Source organism: Equus quagga, chromosome 3, assembly GCF_021613505.1.
Source record: "Equus quagga isolate Etosha38 chromosome 3, UCLA_HA_Equagga_1.0, whole genome shotgun sequence".
Lineage (NCBI taxonomy): Eukaryota > Metazoa > Chordata > Mammalia > Perissodactyla > Equidae > Equus > Equus quagga.
The window spans coordinates 65,036,416-65,060,311 of record NC_060269.1 but is presented as its reverse complement, the minus strand read 5'-3'; the positions used below and the strand labels follow the sequence as shown (position 1 = coordinate 65,060,311).

Here is a 23,896-nt window from a genome sequence, read left to right as displayed (position 1 = left end):
TTCCCCATAGTGATGCCATTTCAAGTCTAGTTAGATAATTTCAGACTTAAACAAAAGGAAAAATAGGAAAAGAAGAAGGAAAAGGACAAGGAGGAAGAGGGGTAGGAGATGAAATCCTGCTAGAAACTAGTATTCGTCTTTTGGAAGATGTCCCTCCCATCCAGCACCTCTTTCTTTTCCCCACTTCTCGGTGAGCTGCAGGGCAGACTCTGAAATGCCCTGGTGCAGGGTGCTGTGGTTGGGAGGTCTGCCCAAGGAGCCAAGCATGGTCCCAAAGCCTGTGGGGACCTCCACTTCAGCAGGCTCCAGGGTTCACATCGGCCCTGGTCAAATGGCACCTACTGGTTGTTGCTACTCTCCGAGTCAGCCAGAGTGTGCTGGGGGAATTTGCCGAGGAGGTGAAGAGCTGAAAGACCTCCTTGGACTCCCCTGAGCTTCTGCCGACCTGCCAGTTCTACAGAATACAACAGTGGGTGCTTTCCTCTTAGCCTGATGCCTACGGAGAGAATCACAATGATAAATACTAAAGTCTGTCTTTTGGCTGAGCAGGTTATGTGGAGCAGCCCCCACCCCTGAATATGAACTTGTCACTTTATGTACCAACACCTGCAGGTTGGGAACATTAATGAAGTCAAGTGGAGACGTGTCAATGGCATATTAAAAAAAACATGCTTGGGGACTGGCCCGGTGGCGCAGTGGTTAAGTTTGCACGTTTCGCTTCGGTGGCCCGGGGTTCGCCGGTTTGGATCCTGGGTGCGGACATGGCACTGCTTTGCAAGCCATGCTGTGGCAGGCGTCCCACATATAAAGTAGAGGAAGACGGCACGGATGCTAGCTCAGGGCCAGACTTCCTCAGAAAAAAGAGGAGGATTGGCAGCAGATATTAGCTCAGGGCTAATCTTCCTCAAAAAAGAAAAAAGATGCTTGTATGATGAGCACCAAATCCACTGGTTAGCATCATTCGCACTGCACTGTAAGCTAGCGATGGCATAGATCAAGGACGGCGATTTATGGCCCATGGGCTAAATTAGGCCCACAGCCTGTGTTTTGGGTGTGGCCTGTGAACTGAGAATGGTTTATACATTTTTAGAAGGTTGTCTAAAAAAAAAATATCAAACAAAGAAAAATGTGTGACAGAGACCATATGGCCCACAACGCCTGAAGTATTTACTATCTAGCCATTTACTGAAAAAGTTTGCCAATCCCTGGTGTACATTAAATAGATTTCTATTTTTTAGTTCATCTGGGAACATCTCTCCCACCCCCCAATTTATAACAACCCATCTTGGGGAAATGCATTCCTGATTTGCAACAGATGAGCTTGGAACGCATCCAGCTCCTAAGCTGGGGACTGTCTGTCCCTCTCTCTATTTTTCGTGCCAAGTGCAGCGCCTGGTGCAGGAGGGAAATGAGCAGCTTGCTGACGATGATGATCAGGGTGTATCCAACTCTTAGGCTCACTGGAAAAGGAACGTTCCCAAAACTCTCTTTGGGACTTTTGCATTCCTGAGGTCCTTAAGGTGTCAATCTCTGATGGCTTTGCCTTTCATGTCACCCGTTGAGCAAGCCAAGGGACCTCTGCCCTGCTTATTCCCTTAGCTCTGTGGCTGCCTCTCTAGGGAGGAAGAGCAGAATTACATCTGCTTGTCTTTTAGTCAATGAGAGAAGCACAGACAAATATGCACTCAGCCCCTGGAACAATCTTGTGCTCCTGAGCTGCTGGAGAGATGTAAGAGGAGAGAAGGTGTGAAGAGAGCTGAAAGCATGGATCAGTGAGGACTGAGTGAAACGTGAGAGCCAGGGTCTCAGGAAACACAGTGGACCCCGGGGATGTTGAAGGCATCCTGGAAAAAGGAGTCAGACGCTGGATTTGGGACTATCCAAAGAAATCCTTAAAGCTTTCCCTATTCCTCCTCGTTTCTTCCTATGCTAAGCATAGATAATAATCCCTTTCTTCTCTTTATGCCTCACAGGAATGACTTGAGATAGGCAAAACTGATAATACAGAGTGTTATATAAACGGAACAAAATATTAAACTCATGTTGGGATTTTTGTCTTAGTTTCTTTTCTATTGCATCTGAATTTACCTACTGTATTCAGGTTTTTTCATTGATCAGCACCTTCATTATTTTTTCTCCAAATACAGTATAAATTTTCTCTTAGATTTTTTACCTAATTAAGTCTGCATTTCTCATAGATTAGCAATACTCATTTCCAGCTTATAATGTGGCTACCTTGACTATGATATGGAGGGAAAGTAATATAACTCCTGAGCCACACGAAAAGGAAAGACAATTATTTTGTCTTTGGAAAGGAATAAGCAACCAGTTTGAGGGCAATTCCTTGCTTATCAGTTGCAGCAAAGTATTACTAAACCATCCATCCTACTTTGAGCGATGTCGGTGGTAAGTCCTCCCTCTCCTTCTCAACACGCCCTCCTCTCCACCGCCATAGCCTTCTCTTTAGGTGGGAGACTCAGTAATCCACGTTGCAGTAGCAAAGAAATGACATTTTCCTGCACAGGGCAGATACGGTCCTTCCTCAGCCCCCATGACGTTTGGGTCTGAGGGAGTGTGAATGAATCACTGCTGATGGAGCACTGGCAAGGGGCCAGGTGTCCTCTGCTGAAATCCTAACTTGCTTTTGCCAGCCCAGGCCCACGACAGTCATCTCCACTCACTCATCTTGCAGGGACTTTGGATGGCCAGGAGGCCACTGCTGCCATTGCTTTTTGAAGATGGTAGACCCCACAGCAGTCTGGGCTCAGCCCTGCTCCACAGCACAGTTTGTAGACAAGAGCAGGTGCCGACAGTGTTCCAACCGGGCTTGACCAGCGCTGTGTGCAGGTGGTTTCATGGTTAAAAGTCCTAGTAGTGTAAAAAGAAATCAGAGTAGCAAGTGAGCATACCTCTGCTGCCTCCATCTTTGCTACCTCTGCAATCTTCTCAGTCCCCCTGCTTTTGCTCGCAGAGTTTACCTTCCACGCGCTTGGCCTCCCTTCTCCCTTTGCTGACGAGCAGAGCTCTTTCCTTAATTAAGTCAACAAGTACTCATACACAGAGGCAGCATCTCTTTTGGCAAGAGGACCTGAGCAGAACCAGCCCCAGAAGCAAGTGAGAATGTTTGTCAAGCTGTGATTAAGTAGCTGTGGTTAAAGCATGAATAATTACCTGCCCGAGCAAATAGTTCCTCACAAGTTCCCACTCCCAGACCGAAACCAGGAAACCTACTGGGCCAGGTCTGGGCACGGTTCACTTTGAGGGGGTGGAGGGAGCCGAGATGCTGTGGACATAAAGCTTTCACTTGTGAAAGGAGATCCAGGAACAAGTGGATGCTGCAGCCAAAAACCGAGTCTTCACTTTTAAAGACTGCCTGGGCCGCTGGCTGCCCGTGCATCAGCGTTCTGAACCGTTTCCCCACCGTGACAGACACGAAATTCACATGTTTGACACACTCGTTGAGCTCCGCATGATTCCTAGAGAAACACCTACAACTCCTTGTCTCGCTCTCCAACTCAAAAAAAAAAAAAGATGTTGGAATACAGCGATGAGTGAGAGTGATGTCGTATTTGTTTTTATTTGTTTTAAAAAGGGACACACTTTCAAAGGTGTGCTAATTAATTGTGGTTGGGAGCCCATAACTTCAACACAGTACACGAAGTGTTTTGTGTCGACACTGTGTTGCTGTTCTAGGCTAATGCAGCCTCTTCTGCATTTTCTTGTATGTCCCTCTTGTTCCAATTTGATCTAACTTGTCTTTCTTGCAAGGCCTGAAAAACATTCCAGGCCATTATCCCCTAAAAAAGAGGTACATTCTGATAGTTAGAATCATAGACGCCAAACCCTTCCAATTATGACCTGCTCCGGGGTTTGGCTGGGATGGAGATTTGGCAGTATATTTACTGAGGTTAATTGGAAGGCAAATCCCAAAGAAATGAAACATTAAACAGTTGGAGTATGATTTAGTATCCTCAGCACACCCACTCCCAAATGGAGGACTTTCACCCTGACTATGAGGCAGGGGTGCTGGGGGAAACATGCAGACCTTAGCGTTAGGGAGACCCAGGATCGTATGAGGGTTCCTCCTTGGCCTTGGGAAAGCCCTTAATCACTCTTAACTATCAGAGTTTTATCTCTGAAATATGAATGTGGAATTGCTATGAGGTTTAGAGACAATGGGTGCAAAATGCCCTGTGGATGCCTGGCACACAGTAGGAACTAACAAAAAAGTCTTAAGAAAATACTTATTTACCCACATATCACTGTCTACCAAAGATGGACCAGTCCAAGAGGTGTGAGAGAGCTGGAAGCCTTAATGTTTTGGAGAGTGTTAGCCTACACTAAGTGATTACAGGCAGAAGCGGTCTTCGATGAGACATGAGAGAGGCAAAAGGAAGCAAACTATGACAAGTAAGATGCTTTTCTGAAATCCTTGCGATAGTTTGGAGAAATTTTTGAAGAAAGAGATTCAAGGTCTCTCTTAATGCATGCAATTTGAGTTGCAGAAGGAACTCAAATTTTGCTTATCCCATAATGTCAAACTGATTTTCTGTGACGTTTAGACAATCCCAAAGCAACCGCTTTTTATAACACATTAGAGAACACATTTTGACCACTATTATTCCGGGTGAATTCTTCAAACTCCAAATAGAAGCAGTAAACATGTGAGTATAAATATGACAATCATTTGTTTAACTGTGACAATTTTAGATAGTTTTTGGCATGCTCAAAGGTACAGAGATTTTTGTGGATGAGTAAAAAATAACTCCAATAATGTTTATCCCACTTTGACGAAGTCTTGGGTGACATTGTCAATTTCTTGTAAAATTGGCACGTTTGTACGTAATATTGTGTTATGGGAAAGGAAAAAAATGTTAAAGTTTGCCTCCCTGGAGGGAGTAGGCTTGCAGAAGAGTGTAGGAGACAATTATTTATGGATACTTTTGCATGAATACAATTGTCGTGGCCTTTATCTGATGAACAAAACATTTTCTAGATGTTTATTTTGATTAGAGGTACCCTTAATGTTAACTTTCTGGTGATCCTAAGCATTCTAATATTTAAAATTTAAATTTGTCTGTAAAGGTGTTTAAAGATCATCTCAAATATGGAGCCATATTTTGCTGAAGAAAAACTATTACCATTCTCTTCAGGGGGATGCTCTTCCTGTACGGGGGAGCCTGGAAAAAGTGGCTTCTTAAATTCAGATTCTGAAAGAAGCTCTTCTCAACAATGAAACTTAAGTTTCCTATCAAGGCAGAAGAGAAGTGAGGTTTGCACATCCAAGTCCTTCCCTGGTGCCTACACCCATCCTAGGACATCTACATCTGGGAGAGCTGTTATGGACAGGCAGGCAGACCAGAAGAGTCTAGAAATCCAGCCAACATCTAATTCCAAAACCCAAGTTATGAGCACCAGGCAGAGTGTCTGTCTGGTCAACAAGAAGACACTCTCCAGAAAAGGCTGAGAAAGCAGTAATATTCTATGTCCAATCACAACCAACAAGCAAAATCAATTCTAAATGCAAACATATCCTCCAGGGCAGTGTGCAAAGATATTAGTCTTTTAGAAAGATTCAAGGAAATTATCATTTTGCTGCAAGGGAAGAAGGAAAAGATGATGGGGCTGCTACCTTTGCCATTTATGTTAAATAATGGCTACAGTCTGCTTTGAAATTCTTAGAGGAAATTATCCTAACAGGGGAAAGAGGCCACAGAAATGATCAGGTGTTTTAGACCAGTGATTTGAGTCAAGAATTATCCCCAAAACATAAATCTTACTTTACATTCTTATTGTGGAATGTGAAAAATATTTTAATATTTACATATAGTTACCATCTTCATCTTTACTAATATACTGAGCTATTAATGTTTACCAAAATTTGGTGTATATATAAAGCAAAAAATAGTATGTTTCCCAAGTTCTTGTAAAAGTGGGAATAGATGAAATGAATGGGTTACTGGATTTTTTACCAAAACAAATGAGCTTCAGTCAAAAGCTGTTTGCAAACTCCCACTTTAGATGATTTTTGGTGACCAGTCAGTATCCTTCCAAGTTAGGCATTTGTATCTCTCAAAGTTCAGGAAGGATATACCTGGATCATAGGCTCATTCCAACATGCTGCACCAGCATTTGGGACCTTGAACCTCATTCATTATGCAATAGTGAAGCAGCTGAGAAAAAAACGGAAGTCAAGATGTGCCTTTCAAAATATTATAAGCTCTGGATTTTCATAATGGAGTGATGGAAAAGCTAAGTGATTTGCCAAGAAAGGCCTTTCGAGGCCACGTCAAAAAGGCTGTGGAGTAATTTTGTAGCCTCTATCTTAGCATGAAATCAGCAACCCCCCACCCCAACCTCTTGGTCTTTAAATATGTTACACAAGCAGCCCTCCTCCATCTGATCTTGGAACAGCTTTATGGAATTTTGTCTGTAGTAATTAAGTTGAAAAGACGACTCTCATCTCTACTATTTTCCAGTAGCGAAAGTCATCTCTTCCCTGACTGGTTCCTTCAACACTCTCTGGACCCACGCATAGAGGGTGAGCCTCCATTAGTTCAGAGACACAGTGCGTGCCCCCCACTCTCATCCTCAGGGAATCAGGACCAGCGTCCAGTCAAATTGCAGCAAAAGGTAAATCCCGCTGTCAAGTTTCACCCAAGCTGAGAAACTGGAAATATCAGAAATGGTGGAGTTTAAAACTTGCTCTAAAAATAATGTGCCTGGATATCGGCCACCATCTTAAGGCTCTTCCTCTCCAGGCCTGCTCCCCGTAAATATCCAATGAAGCTGTCAGTAAGTTTAGCCTGAAAATAAAATCCCCTCACTCCGTCAAGAAATAGCTCCAAACTTAGAGTGTGTGCTCAAAATATTCATGATGAAATCATAATCCTATATTTATAGTCTTTTGGATTGTGTATAAAATTCTGTTTCCCATGGTGTTTTTCATTGAAAGAGCCAGACGTGGAAAGCGGGCTCAGAGGACAACAGAGAGAGAATTAGCCTCAAGGAAATGCTGTTTATCATCATTTTGAACTGGATGGCTGTGTGATGTCCTCCTGCTTCCCTCAGTCCTACTTACTGCCCATGAGTTGAGTCTCCTCTGCCACCCCATTCCCAGATGGTCCCCCTTTTGATTTGATGGTCCTGTCTTGTCATCCAGGAAGAGTGAACCTGAGATCATCTCCCCTTCCTTCTGGCCTTTCCTGTCCTCTAGACTTCCTCCCCATTTTCACTGAGGGAGATGGTGTGGATCTTAATGGTTGGAACTTGATGGCTCTCGCCAAGGCTGGGGGTTGAGGGCCCCAAGCAGCAGCAGACCTGCAAAAAGCTTTTACTTCTCACCCGGGCTGTGGTGCAGGCTGATCGGTCTTTGGGCACGGTAATCCTGGCAGATCCACGGGGCAGAGAAGAGAAAAATTTCCATTCACAGACCCCATCCGTCTTGGAAATCTTATAGAAGGTCTCTCCCGATCCCACCGGAATCCGCACCAGGTCCTTGTGCTGCCCCTCCAGGGCATGGCTGGGCGGGTGCAGGGCATAACCCAGGGCATGTTGGGAAGACTGCTTTCTGCGGAGACACTGGATTCTCAAGACATTCTGAAAGGCCTTTTTAAACTCTTGACTGGAGCACGGGTATATAATGGGGTTGATGCAGCTGTTTAGGTATCCGAGCCAAAATACTATTTTAAAAACTGTTTCTGAGGGCTTGAAATCAGGGAAGAAAGACCCTGCAAGAAAACACACAGATTCATACATATTATTTGCAAGCCAATAGGCCAATTGGCTAGGAAAACAAGCAAATAAACCAACAAACCTCATTTTATATCTTTAAAAAGTTTCAAATGATTCCAAATGCATTTGAGTATCTCACATTTGACTGGCCAGCCCCTGTGAATATCCTCAAAGACCATTCTCACTTGGTCCATAGGTACAAGATCAATTATGGGAGCTGACTCAACAGATAGGGTTGCATCAGTTCTCAGTGATAAAATATAACTTGATGTCTTCTACGAAGCTTTAAATAATGAAAACATGAAATTTTGGCTGAGTAGACATATGCAAATTGTTTGCCTGAACTTAAAAATAAGTTGGAATCCATTCAAATAATCCATATTAAAATTGGGTCACCTAATAAGTATTTCCTTTGTTCTCTGACACAGTGTTATATAGGCACAGCCTAAATAATTATGAATTCCTTTTCTCCTGAATATTGGAATTGTCTATTTTAATGAGAATCTCAAATTTACAAAATATTCGCTTTGCCAACTTTTGGCCAGTGATTTTTGACTATTTTTCTTTGATGATAACTTTCAAAGTTACAGTATACTCCCCTACTTGACCTACTCCAATGGCTGCCAAATGCTTGTCAAATGCCTGTCGATTACTTGACATTCAGGGTCCTCCACAGATGCAACCTAACAGCTTTCTAACATTAACACTTTTACTTTAGCCTGGCTCACTACAAAATTTTCTCCAAGCCATTGCTCATCTTTTTTTGTCCTTTCACGTTGAGTCCCTATGTCTAAAATGCCCTTTCCCATTCTCTTTATCTACTCAAGTCTTATCCATTAATTTACACAGCAGGAATCCAGTTTCTTTACATCTTTTACAGTAACTATTGCATAGCCCTTAGCAGCAAAATAGCAAAACCATGGAACCTTAAAGGGAACAAACTTAGGGATTATTTAACTCAATTACTCAATTTCTAAATAAAAAATGATGATTAAAGAGGTCGTCACAAACATGACAGCTACAGCACTAATAGAGTGATGGATAAAGGTAGAAAGTGATGGATGAAGTCCAGTGTTCCTTCTTCCTTGCACAACTTTTTTCTTTCACTTTGGTCTAAGGTTTTGAGTTTATGTCTCACTTTTTCCCTCTGCTCCACAGACCCATCAGAGCCATGACAAACTGACGGGTGTGCTTAAAATCTACTCTGGCAAACAATGCCTTGACATTTAGTAGAGGATCTCATAAATATAAACCAAGAGGACACTTAAATACTGCAGAACCAAAGAAGACAAAATGGTACAGTGGTCAGTGGGAGCATTTATTATCTCTAAAACACATTCTCTGCTAAGTTCAATGGGTCTCCAAGAAATTAAGACACACACACACACACACACCCACACACACACACACACGATGGTTGTTAAGTAAGAAAATATTATTCTCTAGCTCGAAAGCTTTTTTTTTTTGAGGAAGATTATCCCTGAGCTAACATCTACTACCAATCCTCCTCCTTTTGCTGAGGAAGACTGGCCCTGAGCTAACATCTGTGCCCATCTTCCCCTATTTTATATGTGGGACACCTGCCACAGCCATAAGCCATGTGTAGGTCTGTGCCTGGGATCCAAACTGGCGAATCCCGGGCGGTGGAGGCAGAGCGCATGAACTTAACTGCTACACCACCAGGCTGGCCCCTCCAAAGTTTTTAATGCTGTCCTATAATAATAATAAACCTTACTCATTGAGTACCTGATTGGAGCCAGGCTCTAGGTTAAACACCTTACCTACAATTTAATAATCATTAACAACATAAAAATTCATCCTATGTTAGGATGCCTATATATTGCCTGGGATTAAGGGAACCAGCTTCACAAAGGCACATCCTGGCCTGGGCTTAATGGGTTAATGAGCAGGGTGCACCAAAAACTATTGTCTGGGTATTTCACTATTCTGTAATTCATCTAGAGAAAGGGGTGTATTTCCCTTATTTGAATAATTTCAATTGAAAAGAAAGAATATATAAACCATGAATGTCAATACTAATAAAGTGATTTGGGAGCCTTGGAATTTCCCATAATTCCTTCAAGGACACTCTTTGTGCTCACAGAGCCCAGTTTTGCATTTATAAATCTCAACATTTTTTCTAGCCTCTTCCCTCTCTCCTCTTCCCTCTCTCAAGTGCCTCCGCTTCATTCCAGTTCTGGCTGACACAGGGCCGAGCTCTTGGGCTCTTTCTGCTTTGGCCGTCTGTCTTCCTGTGTCCACAGCTTCAGAGGTAAATACTGGTTTCCCCTCTATGCATCCTGTTCAAAACACCTATTTCCTCCCTGCAGCTGAAGTATAGGGTGAGAAAGGGAGATGGTGAAAATGAATTTACACTAAGATTTGAATGTCGGATGGTCTCCAGCTTTAACCCTCCGGGGATATTGTCTAGCTAATCCAACCACATCTCTAGATGTTGGCTTTTCAGACAGTGAGTGGGAGATGCTTCTGGACAGGAGGCATTACCATAAATGACACCATGTGGTTTATCCCACGACATGTGCAGCAGCACCTAGGTGTGTCTAAGCCTAGCACGATTTGCCCACTCCCACTCTGACAGTTCCACAGGGGCAGGTCACAGGATCCGTTTTTCCTTGCAGTGTTCTTTCTCTCTTGGGGGGTGATTCTCTTTCAGCAGCTGCTGGCTGGGCTTAGGAGAAGGATTCATAGATATACTTCCTTCAGGAACTTTCCAAAAGGTAAGAAGAGACAGCAACGGGCTGTTTCCCTCCTCATTTGAATCATTTACGTCCTCAGATCTTTCTTCCCTTCATTTTTCCTCTCCTAGGAAGCAGACGTTGAGCTAGGATCAGGCTTGAAAAAGAGCTGTCACTGCCTTGTCCCAGTGAGGGGCCCCTCATCCCATTATCTTCTTCCTGTCCAAACCTCCCTGCTCAGGCACCATCTTCTCTGAACTCTCCAGTATTTCTATTCTCAACCTCAAATTCTTCTCAGATCCCTTTTTCCTTGAGGATGATGATACTTTTTAGAATGGGAGGCAGCTGGATCATGCTCCTCCCTGTCCTCCACCCATCACTGCACGGAGCACCAGGGTTAAACCTGCCTGGTTTAGGGATGGGGACCTCTGACCCAGTCGCTGGGTTGTAAGTTTCATCTGAGCAGGTGCCATGTCAGTGTTGCTCGATCATGGAGCTCCAGAACTCAGCACAATGCTGGCATCTCGAAGGCATTCTCCCAGTTTTTGCTGAATGAATGGCCATCTCCCTGTCCTCTCTATGACTCACCATGTGGCCTGGACAGCTGTAGCCTTTTCCTTCCTGCCCGTGCCTTCCGTCTCTTGTCTTTCCTTTTTTTCTGCCCAGTTTCTGTTCAATCCTCTGGTTTTTCTCTGTGACGATCTTTCACTATCTTTTTTCCTTCTGCATTATCTGGTATCTAACATTCTAGTTTCTCTCATAATGCTTCATAGGAAGAGCTAGACTTTGGAATCATCCAAATGCGCACAGAGACTCCTATTTCTCTTGTCACCATAGGTATGCTGTGCTCCTCAACAGACTCTGCCCAGACTCTGCTTCAAGAGGAATAAACAGTGCCCGGCTTAATTCCCTCAAGCCCTCGCCCTGCAGATCAGGTCATCCTTGCATGTGAGTCTGCCTGGTTTAATTCCTGAGCTTTGGAAGATTCCAAGCCCCTAGGGACTCTTCCCTTCACTGAGTTTCTTCTCCTATTTGATCTGCTGAAGAATTTCTGACTCTTCTTTTTCCAGGACCCTCCAAACATCTGGTCAACTAAACCTTGGCCAGATTGAGATGGGTATAGCCTGAGTGTATCCCTGAACACCATCAACGTCTTCACCCTTAGAGATTCAGAATCCTCACTCCACTGTTGAGGTCTCTAGATTCCAAGGGGTAACTGAAACTGATAATTTCAAGTGACACGACTCATGTCTCATCACTCAATGTCCTCCTAATTGGGAACAGTTGACTTCCCATTTCTGATCTGGGGTTCATCCGTAGGATTATGATGGATGACAATGGGAGCCATCCTAGTGAAGGCTTGGCCATTATAGTCACATTTTAGCTACAAAGTTACAGCAAAGTTTGCACTCAATGCCCCCAATACAAGAGAAAACCATTTTTCTCCCAATGTTAGTCTCCAAGTGAGTTTCTCCACCAGCGCTCACTCTGACACGCAGTGAAGACAGAAGTGGAGTTCTCAAATTCCAATCCAGCACTGATAATTAGAAGTTTCCTCTTCAGTTCAACCCTTTCAGAATCAAGGTGACTCAGTGTGGAAGCAGAAAGCTAAGAGTCAGTCCTCTTCATTGTAGTCTCCCAGCATCCACGCTTCACTTCACCTACCTGAAAACTTGACATCTTAATGACAACTTTGAGAGAGATTGTGTTATGATAAACCCAAATTAACTACAGTCATCGAATGCCAGAACGTGAAGACTGGCAGAAACTTAGAGACCAGCAAGGACTGTCAGCCCCTGCTTTACAGATGAAGAGAGTACGGCTGAGGAGGTGAAGGGGTTTTCACAAAATTGCCTGCCTCATTTGTAGTCCAGTCAGGACTAGACCCAGACTCTCCTCTGCTTCACCCATTTCCGCTCCTGATCTTTTCTGCCGTTTAGCAACCCCACAATGGCACGAGAAATGTTAATGGCACTATGTCCAGCTGTTGTCAGAATTTGCAGAGATAATGAGGAAGAAGGAGGAGGAGAGAGGCACCATCAATAACTACATCATTTAAAAAGCCATAATGTGCTGCTCAGACATTGGAAAAAAGAACAGTGGGTGATGATCTCGGAAGGGCTCATTAGCAAGGTATCACATTCTAAAAACTGGAGTTTAAATGGCTCCAATTAAAAAACTCTGGACTCCAAAGGAGAACCTAATGTTGTGTGACTATAGGAGAAAATAACCTTTAACTGTTTCTCCTTGTCCAACCAGTGGTCTCTCTGTGCATGTGGTACCAATCCACTGTGACTGGTGTACATCCAATCAACAGAGGACAGACACAGGCTGTCACACAAATAGGCTGCCAGTTCCCCAGGCCAAGGTGCTCCAGTTCCAAGCAATGTTTAGGCCAGAGCAGTTGGCATCTTCTTGCCGGAAGAAAACTCTGCTCCATTGAACTAAACCCTAGAGAAAAACTGTAGGAATCAGGGTGTAAGCATAGCCCCAATTTTCTTATCATCCCAGCGTCTACTAGATGCCTCCATGTTGGGCTGGCTTGTTTGCCTAAGCCCTCCTAAGGTTCATCCAGGGGCCACCCTTGGGCAGTTCACACCCAGATAGTCTTCAGGTTATCTACCTAGAATGGTGGTCAGGAATCTCTAAGAATGCTGGCCAGATTAACTGCAGACTAGAGCCCTAGACTCACGACCCAAGATTCATCAATAGACTTCCCAGGAAATGAAATACACGTCTGTGTATGTACAGAGATTCATTTTCCTGAGAAGAGGACTCCAGCTTCTATGGGTTTCTCCTAGCGGTCTTGGAGACACAAAGGATGGCTAAGCCTCACTCCCAGTTACTGAGAACAAGCCTTACCTCTGGTTGGCACAGCTCACTTGGCCCATATGTCCTGCTGAGAGCATCAAACTTACAGGGCAAGAGGATGTTAGGTCAACACCTCTTTCGAAGAACCTGCTCTTTTCTTCTACTTAACTGGGGCTTGAAACAGCATAGTTCTCACCTTATGCCTCTGAGGGAAGTAATCTGGTTGCTCCCTTGAGAGAGTTAATATGTTGAGTCTTTTCTGAACTTTCCGGCAGGAAGCTAGAATAGTAGTCAAGGTGAGGAAGGGTGGAGGTGTGTGGGGGGTGTGGTGAGTAGGGTGCTGCCTACACACAGAGCACACCCAGGCACTTCGGGGACTGTGCAGTGTCGGGTGGGAGTGCCTCCCTTTTGCCTGGGGCTGGGGTATATTGGCCCATAGTCACTGTTGTCAAGAACCACCGCTTCTTCCAACCCAGGCAAACAGAGAGGTTGCTTGGGGAGACGCTCTCTCATACCTCAGACTTCTGGAGTTGGGAGACACTCTTTATGGGGTCCTTCTGATGGCCAAGGGTAGCTCTGCATAATCAGAGATTTCACCCTGGACAAGTCCAAGATGCTTGAAGGAAAGCTCTTCAAAATGTTTCTTCAGTCACCAAAGCCCCAAACAGTATTTCTCTTTTTACTTATTTACTTATTTATTTTTATTGGTGAGGAAGATTGTCGTGCTAGCATCTGTTCCAGTCTTCCAAACAGTATTTCTCTTTTTACTTATTTACTTATTTATTTTTATTGGTGAGGAAGATTGTCCCTGTGCTAGCATCTGTTCCAGTCTTCATCTGTTTTGTATGTGGGGTGCTGCCACAGTATGGCTGCCAAGTGGTGTGTAGGTCTGTGCCCAGGATCTGAACCCATGAACCCTGGGCCACTGAAGCAGAGGACGTGAACTTAATCACTATGCCACTGGGCCAGCCTCAGTATCTCTTGCTTTAGAAGAGGGGACTGTGTCTCTCAGAATGAGCGTGTTTGGCCCAAACACCTCAGGAGAGAGGACCCGTGACCCAGCTGCAGTAACTTGCTGTGCACACTTTCCTGGAAGAGCTCCTTGTGTTGTGTGTCCCCCTTTGAAATGAATAAATAACTCAAACACTTTCAAAGGATAGCAAGATTTTTTTCCCCTTTACTTAATAAAAGATAATTTGATTGGGGAAAATGCTAGCAATGCAGTCATCATGTTCTTTTATAGGTTGTTTCCTTAAAAGCATTCGCCTTTCATAAACCAGCTGATTTTCCAAATTCGCCACTTTCATGGTCACCATTGTTTCATGAGTCTCACACATTTGAAACATCCTCTAATCATCTCTACACGAAAGCTCTCTCCAATCACCCCGTCTAAGGAAGAGTAGGCCTCAGACACACACCCATTAGTGTGGTTTCTTTCTTTCATGGCACATATCATGGTTTGTAAGTTTCCTTTTAAAATTTTTTTCAAAAATTTTTTTCTTGTGATGAGGACTTTTAAGCTTTACTCTCTTAGCAACTTTCAAATATGCAAGACAGTCCTATTAGCTACAATCACCATGCTGTACTTACATCCCCAGGACTTACTCATCTTATAACTGGAAGTTTGCACCTTTTGATCTCTTCAACCATTTCGCCCACCCCCACCCCCCTGTATGTTTTCTTGTTCTCTTGTTTTCTTTGATTGTCTCATCCTCCAGGTTGTTCAAGAAGCCCTACCATGCCAGGGGCCAGGCTGTCTTTCTTGCTGTAGTGTGAGCGCAAGGCCTGGCTCAGTTCCTGAAAGAAGAATGTGTATCTGACTCCTCCTCCTCTTTGTCTCTAACATTCCAACCAGTCACCAAGCCCCACTAATGTTTTCCTTTGGAACATCTTTCAGGCTTTCCTTTCCCCTTCACCCCATCCCCAGCACCCCTGCTTGTGCAGCAGAGTGTGGAGGGGTCTCTTCACTTCCAGCCTCACTCATTGCTAAGCCCATGGTACCCATCTCATCACCCTGCAGCCTCGTCAGGATGGTGCCACTTTCCTGCTCAGAAATCAAGGAAGGGCTCAGAATCAGGAATCAGTAAGGCTTAGATGGGTTGTTTAAGGCTGGGGGAGTCACTTTCCTTTCCTGAGCCTCAGTTTCCTCATCTGTGATATGAAAGGTTTGGACCAGGTAATTGTTACCACTCCTTTCCCTCTGTAGAAGCATATGCTTCCAGGAAAACTGAAATAGGAAACAGTGAAAACCAGTGTGTCAAGCCAGATGATTAAGGAACCCTGTGGGGAGATGGCCAGAAGGGAAGAGGGCAGAATGGAGGGGAGGGAACCCAAGGTTTGCAGGAGGACATCCTGATGTTTGTCCTAGAGATTTGTGTCTGAGAAGGCGGGAAAGAAGGGCTGGGAGGAGAAACCCAAGGGCTCTTGTCATGAGACACACCTTTGTAGGGGCACATGCAGCCACACTCCAAGGCCCCCTGACAGTGGGTTACACCGAGTAGGAATGGTGTTTGCTCTTTTTTTGCGTGGAGCATGGCGTGGTCCAGGCTGCTGGCAGCTCCAGAGCTCCCATACTCCTTGCTAATATGGGAGTTGCACACATGCATATCTGGGGCCGGAGAGGCTATGGCTACTGGTCATCTGGTCATCTTCAAGGTGAGAGGATAGACAGGGAAGAAAGTAGTGGAAGCCATGAGGGAAAATTCCCAGAAATAACTAAAGGGAAGGGAGATTTTTCAAGGGGCTCAGTAACACAGTTAAGGGAACCTCATAATAGTGAGATCTGCCAAGACATGTGCTGTGCATTATTTTTTTGTTGTTGATACGATCAAGTTCAAGCTCATCACCTTGTTGTTTAAGGTCCCTAATCACTTGGTTTCATAACTCTACACAATCCTCTCCCTCACTATTCACTCACTTAACGAATAATTTGCTTAGCACCTTCTGTGTGACAGGCACTGTCGTAGATACTAGAGAAAGAATGGTCAGGAAAATGCATAAGGTTCCTGCCCTTGGAGCTTACATTCTATGAGTATTTCCAATAAATGCCTGTTAAACTGAATTAATTTCCAACACCAAGCCTTTCTTCTTGCCATGGTAGACTTTTTACTGTGACTCTGTTGATCCTCCAAGCTGACTATGGCCTCAGATTGCGTGGCTCTCCACTTCACTTCTTGCTCCTCTTGCAGTGACCTGGCCCTCTCCCCTCTCCCCAGTCAAACCTCAATCCATTCAAAGACTCAGTCCACCTTCAAAGCTGTGTTCAAAATCCAGCTCCTCCACGGGCCCCTCCTTCATTACAGTCTGACGTGTTTTCTCACTGTTTCCTCCAAGCATGACCTTTAGTTACTCTTCTCTATACCACTCATCACCATCTGCCGTACTTATTGCTTCTCTTGTTCTTTTCCTTGAATATAAACTCCTTGAAGACAGAGTGTTTTGTCTGCTCATTTCACTGCTGTATCCGCAATACCTACTTAAACTGTATGTTTACAGCATATAGTAGGCTCATGACAAATAATGTTGAATGAATGACACGTTCAATCCTTATGCTTTTAGTCTCTTTAAAGACACATACTACTTCTTATCCTTCAGTTACGTCTCCCTCGGTGATGAACACAATGCTCAATAAATGTTTATTGAATCAACAGATGACATTTGTTGATGGAAGAAAGTGACATTTTGAATAAAACTCTTGCTTCAACTACTTACAGCTGGAAATACTCAAGTGAAGAAAGAGAGCCTGTCTTAACCCACATTCCAACATTTTATCTTCCTGATCTTCAAGCACTCCTATTTACATAAAAACAAAATCATTCTACAAATAATTTTATACAGCTACATTGCAGGCACTTCATAATATTATTACTTCCAGTACTTATAAAGACATTTTATAGGGTCCTGTAGGAAAGGCCGAAGCCTATAATTAAGAGGCGATAGTCATCAGCAGGCTCTCATATTTGTGGGACGTGAATCCAAGGCCAAACGCCACAAATCTGAAGCAGTGACATAAACAGTGAAAACTGGTTCTCAGGGGGAAGTGCAGGAGCTTTTCAGGATGATGTCCCTTCACTTTCAGCTTAAGGGCTAAGGTAGGTTCCATTCCAGAGTTTTCCCAGCAAGGACATGGGTGAGTTGGCTGGTGCTTATGTAGTAAGAGGTGAACAGGGGAGAAGGCAGATGGACTTTTGCTTCTGGACTGCCTGTAGAGATCCTGCATCTGCGTTCTCTGGACAATTCCCTACTTGGAAATGACATTCCAGCTTCTCTCACTGGCCACCGGCTCACCCAGAGGCATGTTCTCTGATATTGCAGCCATCCTCCAGGAATATTATCCAGCTCAGCACGAGGCGGAATATGAATAGCACTTTGCTCTCCGCTCTCAGCTCCCGCACAGCCCCTCCCTTGCCTGGGTTAAGTCAGGGGTGGAGGCTGTCTGTAGACCCTTGCTACTTCTCCCCAGTCCCGGGCTCGAGCTGGATCAGACCAGCAGAGGGTCTGATCTCCATCAAAAGTGGGTGGTATTCAAACTGACAGAACACATATGCATAGGCATTTTAATAACTTATTTTCAAAATAAAAGGTGTCTTTTTGGAAGCTGTAGTATGGCTTCTAAATACAGGTGAGCAAACCAATTTTGAAGTGCAGAAATGGATTTGGGACATTTACTCTTTAATTTTAAAAGGCAATAAAGAATGGCACCGTTTTGATTACAAACGTCTTTGAAAAAAAGAATTGACTACGTCTCCATCTTTCATAATAAATGCAGTGTTGAGAAATCCCAGTTTTGCTTGCAGAGGACGTCCTCATTCTTTTCCAACTTAACTAAGTCTTCTGCAGTCTCAACTGAAACTGATACTCTAAGGGAGAAGATAGAAGTCATTGAAGCTCATCCATTTCCCCAGCTTCAATTCCCTTTTTTACCTTGATGACTCTCAAATCTCTCTGTCTAGCCCATATCTGGCTCCCCAGCTCCAGTCCTGCATACACAAACATTACCAGACACCTCTGTTGATGTTCCCAAACCCTCTCACCCTTAACATAACCAAACTGAACCCACTGTCTCTCACAAAACCTATTCTTTCTTCTCTGCTCCATCCTCAGCAGATGGCACCCCTTAGCCTAAGTTGTCCCAGCCAGAAACTCACTGTCATCCTCAACCTTTCATTCTCCCACCTCATCCACTACATCCAATCACCCAGCCCAGACCACTGAGCCTTCATTCTCCTTGTCACCATCCATCCCAGTTCAGGCCACCATCATCTCTAGGTGGGACTCTGTATCATCTTATCTTCTGAGTTCCTGCTTCTAGTCTGACATCCTTCCAACCCACTTCCCATATTGCAGCCAGAGAGATTCTGAGATCACAAACCTGATTATATCTTCCTTAATCAAATCATTTCAATGACTCTTCTTCAGTGAATTCAAAACAAAGTACAAATTCTGTACTAGGACTTATTAGGTCCACAGGTCTGAGAGACTGAAAATCCACTTTACTGGATCACTAGTTAGTGGAATATGGTGATCTAAGTGTCCATTCAAAGACTCTAGTTAGTATTACAGAATGATCAACAAGATTTGAACATTTGTGTAATTGTTAATTGAGTGATGCAGCATCTTTAGGTCACAAGGATGTGGTTCAGGGCTATAGTGGTTGATATATCATAGTCTAATCCTAAGGAATAAACACATGGCTTCCAGAAGGCAGCATGTCCACTAAAAAGTGTTCCCAGGGCAAAGAGTAGAAACCACTCATGAATTTCCAACTGTTCAGTGGTAGTAACAGCATGGGTCAGAACTTTTTGCAAAAGGCCTGGGTCAGGAATAAACACGACTGAAGGACAGACATGGAAAGCAGTGAAGAATAACCAAGGACAGAGACAAGTGCCTTCGAGGCTGCCCAAAAAGCACTAGTCCCTGGCACACGGTGTGATTTTCTATGACCAACAAAAGTCGTGCTCCTAAGGAAAGGTTGTTCCCACTGTCTTGATTCCCCTCTGAAATGCCCACCCAATATTTGCTTAAATTAGGTGATTAATTCAGAACACATCAGATAACCACAAACGATAGTTTCTGGCTGTGCTGTTCAGAACAGCAGCGTTCCTCAGCAGCTCCAGCACAGCTGTGTTCACTCCCCAGGCAAGTGCTGACGCAACAGAACTTCTACCTGGCTGTTCTTGTCAATTTGTCTGTCTCTCAGGCACAGAAAAATTTTCATGGGAAGAGAAGAAAGGTACAACAGTTTGTCAAAATGAAAATAATGATACTCATCATTTTCATTTATTCCAGTTTGATTCTGGTGAGTTAGAAGTTAGCTCCATTTTACGTCTCAAGACAGGTATCAGTGATTGCAAGAGGCTGGCTTAGGAACATGTTAGAACCCGGGGGCTCTGGCAGGTTTCCACTTTCCTAAGTTTTTCTTAGGCTTACATTTGTCTAAGAATGACTAAACAGGGAGGCTGCTAGGGGCAGGGAGACCAACAAGGAGACTAGCACACTGGTCTGGTGTAGAATTCTGACCAATAGCTAAAAGCTGTAGGAAGACAGATTTGGGCTGCCCTGGAAGTTGGTCTTCCCACCGATGAAAATAGCCTAGGACAGGATGGATAACCACGCATTGAGGTTTATCATACTAGGATTCAAGCATCATAAAGCATCCTATTAAAACACTCTTTACGGCACATGCTAAGCCGAAGCTTTAGAATTTCCTGAAAAAGCAAACACTACTAGGGGAGAAAAAGTTGCTCGTTCTGAATGTCTCACTTCTTTAATGTTGCAATAAAGAAATTGGGCGTTAGAAGCATTGCGAGACGCACACACATATAAGAATATGGACATATTATTGGATCTGACAAATGATATGCTTAGTGTGATATACCTTTTTCTGGGAGTGGGACTAGTCTACATGTATTTCAATAATTCCTAAATTTTCTTCATAGTCTATTTGGGATCCAATACACACATTTTGATCTAAATTGTTGTTGAAATCATTTATAATCACCTCTTGTAAACCCTGTAGGCTCCAAGAGCCAAGCTGACATCTGGGCTACAAATAGAAGAGGATGTGAACACACAGAAAGGGTAAGGCACTTAGCCAGGGTTACACAGTGAGTGGAAGGACTAGACTAAAAACTCTGGCCTTCAGATTCCCAGTTCAGAAATCATTCTATTAATTAATATACTGAAGTTTTCAATTGCAAGAGTAGGAATATCTCTAGTTATTTGAGAGCACTCAGAGAACTTACTCTAAAAAATATGGACACCTTCAAGATTAATATCTGTGGCTAACATTTAGACATCAGCGTATAGCTTGAGTCCTTGCTTATTTCTGTAGCTCATGACCCATACACGCATATCCACTCTGATGTCTCTCAAGAAGTTTAATATTAATGTGTCCGAATGACATACCCTAATCTGTTTGTCTTCTGGTGTTCTCTATCTTTACAGGTGACATTTAACATTTACTCACTTGTTTGTGACAAAAACATGGCAGTCAACCCTATACCTCCATTTTGATAGCTCCAGAAGATTATACCACCTAACATTGCTCACACCTCTCCGGTCTTCTATGTGCATGCATCATCCTCCCCTTTCCCTACTATGATCTGTATGAAATGCAACTCCAGTTCGGTAACATCTCTGCTTATATGTCTTAAACATTTTCCGGTGCTCTTAGATGAAATCCGGCATCACTAATATGACTCATCAGTCCATACGATCTGTCTTGCCTTCCTCACCTGCCAGTCTTGTGTACCTTCTATGACACCTCCTCTGATCACCCTGATCCTCTCTTGATTTTGGAATGTTCTCTGCCCCAGGACCTTCACATCTGCTGTTCCCTTTGCATGGGATGTTCTTTCCCCCCCAAGCTCCTCTGTGGCACTAACTCTTCTTCAAGCTTTAGGTCTTAGCTTAAATTCCTCTGCTTCAAGGAAACTATCTCTGATCTCTTTGCACCCATCTACACAGCCCAGATTCCAGACTAGGAGAGGTTCTCTTGTTAAAAGCTACCAAAGCAGCCTACAGTCTTCACTCACAGTGCCTGTCCTGACGGTTCTCACATGATTACTGGTGGGATAACTTGCTTAGTGTCTCTGCCTATATAAATTTCATCAAGAGAGGAATTATGCCTGGAACACTGTAGGTGTTTAGTAAATATCTATTCATGAATAAAATTAACATTCATTGAGTGCTTATTATATGCCAGACATCAAGCAATATATTTCACAAAATTATCCAATTTAATTCCCCCCTACAGCCTTATGTGAAGATAGCAACACCATTTTACCGATGAAGGAAATGAGGCTTAAGGAGTTGAATTCACAGCTAAAGAAATTGGCTAAGTTCAGATTCAAACCCAGGCCCATTTGACGCCAAAGCTCATTCTTTTAAATTCCAGATTATGCCATCTAAGGGTCGGGCTCTGCTTTGCTGGCTTTAAAGTGAAAATAGTGCACAGTGTTACAGTACTTAGAGTTCAAAACAAAACAATCATTGGAATGGCCAAAAAAATTAATCACACATTTCATGGACTATTTTTCAGACAGCAGAGACATGTATAACTCAAGTCATTAAGACAAAAATAAATTCTTGAAAGTTAATAATTTTGTTTGTTCGGGATAGATGTGGTTGGTCATGTGAAAACCTGCGAACATTATGTTCTGTCAAAAAACTTTCGACAAAACTCTATTAATAAAGCATGCTTAGAAAACAATCAGGTAAGACACGGTCAGAACATATGACTCATCATTTGTAAATAAGCATTAGACAAAGTGCAGGCCTAAAAGGAGAACTGAAATCTGCAGTTCTCGAACATGGAGAGTAAGGGAAAGTTGAAGGAGACGAAAATGGAAATAGTCACCATCAGTTGTGCTGCATAAAAATACCAATTCCTGCCACAGGCTTTTTAGAGCTGCTCCTTGTCCCTGGGAAGGAAACCCTGAGAACTTACCTACCAGTCCACTGACGAGGACAAGTTTCTTGTCTTCTCTGTGCCTCCATTTCCTCATGCTTATGGGCACAGAGCCTGGCTGTAAGCACTCATTACATTTGGGCCATTTCTTGTTCCATATATACCAGTTCTGCATCTACTGCATTCTACTGCTCCTTCATTAGTGCTCATCTTGTCACTTTTTAACCTTCAGGGATACTTTCTGAGGTCAGAAACCAGACCTTCTGACTATCCACGAGTTATCTTCCTACCACGATGCGTCGGGGATTCTGGTTCTGGCTTTACGACTCTGGGCACCCGTGAGCCCTCCCCGATAACCTGTGCACTTGATTATCTCCCTTAAACGATCATCAGCCGGGCACTTCACCTGTCCCTTTCTCAGAGCAGCTGCTCTGAGAATCTCCAAGTACTTCGAGAGAACTTTGGCTCTTATTCAGTGTATTGGAGAAAAGGGACATTCACAGTGGCATGTGTTCACGTTTCTTGAATACCCTGCTGCCCAATAATATCTAATTTTGCCTACAAAAAAGAAAAGGATAATTTTGCCCGCTTGAGAATTTCCCAGGACTAGGCTGAGTCTAACTAGGTAGATAATAGGTGCTTTTCCAAGTTGTGCTCCGTCCAGACTAGAGTGAGGGCCACATGTTTACTACATTGCATTTCTCTCTGGAAGGCCTTCCTCATGAAGAGCCATCTGGCCTTTCTACCACATCTGGCACTTTCTTTCTTATTTTTGTCTGTTTTAGATGAAAAGGCTCGTTGGATTTTAGACATAGTTTTTTTGCTTTGTTTCAAAGTTTCATGATCCCATAAAACCTACAAGAGGTCTTCAGAGCACCGTGGGGGTGATGATGGCAGTTCTAGCAGTAATAATTATAATAAGAGACACAAATTATTGAGCATTTTCAGGTGTCCAGCAGCTTTGTGTTGAGTGCCTTTCATGCATTACCTCATTATCTCCTTACAACCCTATAAGGTACATACTGTTCATCCTCATTTTACAACTGAGGAAAATGAGACTTAGAGAGTTTAATAATAACTTGCCACAGAACAGTCAGCCAGTAAGAGTGAAGCTGGGTTCAAACCCAACTCTGCCTGGCTCTGGAGCCTGCACTGCACCCCGATACGGGACGTGCCGAACCTCTGCACCACTGCTCTTTGTGTGGGGCTGAGTGCTCACCGCTACATTTCACAGCCCAAATCAGACTCAAAGCATGAAAACGAGGTTGTATTGAATCGACTCTTAAGAAATTGCTGGAAACTTCCTAACGCAAAAATCGATAGCGACTTTCTTTTTGGAATTAGTTTATCCATATTTAGGCACCAAAACAGTTTGAAAAAGGCCAAAGCAATTAAGTTAAAAATTATTGTATTTTTTAACTTAAAAAATTAATACAAACTAAATTTGTACACTTTGTAATATCCACAATATGTGTGCCCACATGCACGCATGCACACACACACACAAAATAAAAATCAACTATAAAGTTACAGCCTAGAAATAAGAACACATTTTAAGCAACTGAGATGGTATTTACAGCACGTGATTCTGTGATCAGCCTTTTTTCACTTGGTGTATCTTGAACATTTTTCTATTTTATTTTTATTCCAGAGCACTATTTTTCATGGCATCTTAGTATTTCATCATATGAATATAACAAAATTTATTTATCCGCTCTTGCTAATTTGAAATTTTGGACTTTCA

At 43.3% G+C, this 23,896-nt stretch overlaps 1 protein-coding gene across 2 annotated transcripts in view; it reads right to left on the bottom strand.

Annotated features, from left to right (window-relative positions):
- Positions 1-813: 813 nt before the first annotated feature.
- Positions 814-23,896, bottom strand: part of ADRA1A (adrenoceptor alpha 1A) — a 105,286-nt gene continuing 82,203 nt past the window's right edge. The window contains exons 2-3 of one of the 2 annotated variants that reach the window (XM_046656890.1): positions 7,345-7,730; positions 814-2,868 (exon numbers count right to left, since the gene is read on the bottom strand). In XM_046656890.1, the coding sequence (XP_046512846.1) occupies positions 2,860-2,868; positions 7,345-7,730 (395 nt within the window). In that variant the 3' untranslated portion in view covers positions 814-2,859. Of the gene's footprint in view, positions 2,869-6,100; positions 7,731-23,896 lie in introns of those variants that run through there. The other variant, XM_046656889.1, reaches the window with a different exon arrangement.